This window comes from Phytophthora parasitica (genome assembly GCF_000247585.1).
Source record: "Phytophthora parasitica INRA-310 unplaced genomic scaffold supercont2.24, whole genome shotgun sequence".
Classification (NCBI taxonomy): Eukaryota; Oomycota; class Peronosporomycetes; order Peronosporales; family Peronosporaceae; genus Phytophthora; species Phytophthora nicotianae.
This window is the reverse complement of record NW_008649010.1, coordinates 527279-529712: the sequence shown is the minus strand read 5'-3', so window position 1 is coordinate 529712 and position 2434 is coordinate 527279. Positions and strand designations below refer to the sequence as shown.

Below are 2434 nucleotides of genomic sequence, written 5' to 3'. Positions count from 1 at the left end.
AGTATAATACAACCTTGTCTTGCATTACCTACATGGGGGCTGGTAATAAAATCGGCTCCCTTAAGTCAGTTAGCCGGGGTAAGTGTAGTTAGTTGGTTCTGGAGTCGTATACAGATACGACCTGGGAATGAGGTTTGACGTGTTTCCAGACCCTGAAGTCAGGCCCTACGAGATATGCCTGTAATTGTAGTAACATAACAACAGGAAAGTGCGGATGGTGGTCCGCTGGAAGGTTGTACCAAGTGTATTGATGGCTACGGAGTAAATCCGAAAGCGAGTGATGGATCCCCGCTTTCCACTCAAATGGTTCTCTGATGGACATTCATCGGAAGTCCAACAGAGAGACATGTAGGAAATATGCGCTAAGACAAACAATAACCTAATTTAAAGCATGCAGTTGCCGTGCTCACCTGAGAACTCGTCAATACTTCGTCTACATCCATTACCGCAAGCTGTACGACACATGCGGATGCCACTGCATGGCGTTCTGTGAACCACTCATCAGCTAGTCAGTGATCTTCGCTTCAAGACTGCGTCATGCAGCTGCCGCAGTGGAGGCAAGGTGAATCCCTGGAATCGCCACTTCCACTTTTTGCTTCTTCGGCATCGTCGTTTTCGTGGGTTGAGGGTTCTTCCTCTGTTGGTAACTCAACGGGTTGCGGAAGCCGAATTGTTTCGCGACGCTGGCTATATGCTCGGCGACACAGAATGAATGAAGTTTGACTAGGATGTGGCGTCAAAAACGCGTTGGTCAACCTTCGGTTGAGCATCTCCAAGAGTTGTTGATTTGTGCTACGAGGTTGTCATTAAAGCCATGGACGTTCCTAAGATCAGTACTACACCATTCGAGCGATCTATCGACTAACTGCCTGTTTGCAATGTAACAAACAGCGGATCACGTCCGCAGCCTAAAATTGAAAACCCACAGCGTTAATGAGCGCGCTCAAAGGCGCACACCACCTATCTCGGCTCACGTTGTTGATCTCTATCTTGCATGGTGAAGCGGAGAATGTCGAAGTCGGTATCGATTCTGAGATGCGTTTCTAGCATGGAAAAGATAGGGCAATAGTAGCCGGAATATCGATCATGAACCATTAGAAAGATACATTGCTGGAATCCCCGAGGTACACACCTGAAGAAAATACCGTCAATGAAAATCAAAATACCAAAGTGCTTCAGGAGCGCGATTAACTCGGGGTGAGCCCAGCCAATAATTCTACTCAGAGCGTCGCTGTCACGCAATCCACTGATATAGTGGAGCTGACACAAGTTTGCGGACGGTCCCGACACTTGACAATTCGACGCGCCCATGAGTACTTTCTTCCAAAGTGACGATCGCGTACACGATAAAAGCGGCTATTTATTTGTAAACGGGATAACCCGGAAGGTGCTTGGAGTTGACCTCCTCTGTAAAAATTTCGTCTAGCTGCTCCCAGATTGTTGGCTCCGACAACGAAAATATTGTTGCGTGCCAGCTCATTTACTGCGGTTTACGTATGGGCCACGATGCCGAAAGGTCCTTTGGCTGGCATGCGTTCGGCTCGACAGGTGTGTGGAACAATATTTCCGTCCTTCATTGTGTCTGCACACATTGCACCATACCACTGCTCTACTTACCTCTGTGGAAGCTGCAACAATACATGATCTCGCGGCGAGATGACCATGCGCGTGTGTACGACTACCCACCTAGATTGATGATCATTGCATATCTGCCGTGGAGGACAACAGCTGATCTGGGTAGTGCCGCAGGAAGCAGAGTTGGGTTGATCTGTATGCCTTGGCGCATTGTTGTTGTGATCACATTGAAGCTGCGTGTCGATTGGATTAGTTTTCTTTGGGGAAGATTCAGATTGAATTGGCTCAGGGTCAACCTACGCCATTTTGAAGCGATATTGGTGGTGTTGATGGCGTTAGTGGAGTAAAGAGAGGGAAGAAGGGAGAAACATGCTGCTCGGGCGACCGTTGGCGCTGAATACACAGTCGCATCATGGCTTGTTTGATAACGGATTTATTAATTACGTTCACTCAGCTGCAGCGGGATTACTTGGAAAATTTGCTTCAGCGAATTCAGTGAATCCGTTTCAGTGAATCCGCCATAACAGAGTTTGAATTCTGTAAGTTCCGTTGCATGCAATGAAATCCGTTTTTTTTTGCAATTTAAGCTTCAATAAATTCATTATCAGCGCTTTGTAAGCGAACGGGCAGATCAGTCAAATATGACCAAAATACCAGACCCCACGAAAATACACATTTTACACGGTGATAAACATTAACACATGTAAACCAAGCCATACCATAAAATTTCAACCGTCCGACCGGGGTTCCAACCTGATACCGGTACGGTCTGTAGTTAAAAATCAGACTTTGCCGTGATCCGCGGGCCGTCCCGCGGGAATACACATAATAAAAACAAAATAAAAATCCCTTCTCTCTG

General features: G+C 46.9%; 1 protein-coding gene across 1 annotated transcript; it reads right to left on the bottom strand.

Annotated features, from left to right (window-relative positions):
* Nucleotides 1-535: 535 nt before the first annotated feature.
* On the bottom strand, nucleotides 536-1311 carry PPTG_22835 (hypothetical protein; the record flags this gene model as incomplete). The annotated part of the gene is made up of 2 exons (XM_008906710.1): nucleotides 536-687; nucleotides 1167-1311. The coding sequence occupies 2 exons, from the start codon at nucleotides 1309-1311 to the stop codon at nucleotides 536-538; spliced, it is 297 nt and encodes a 98-aa protein (XP_008904958.1).
* Nucleotides 1312-2434: the final 1123 nt, after the last annotated feature.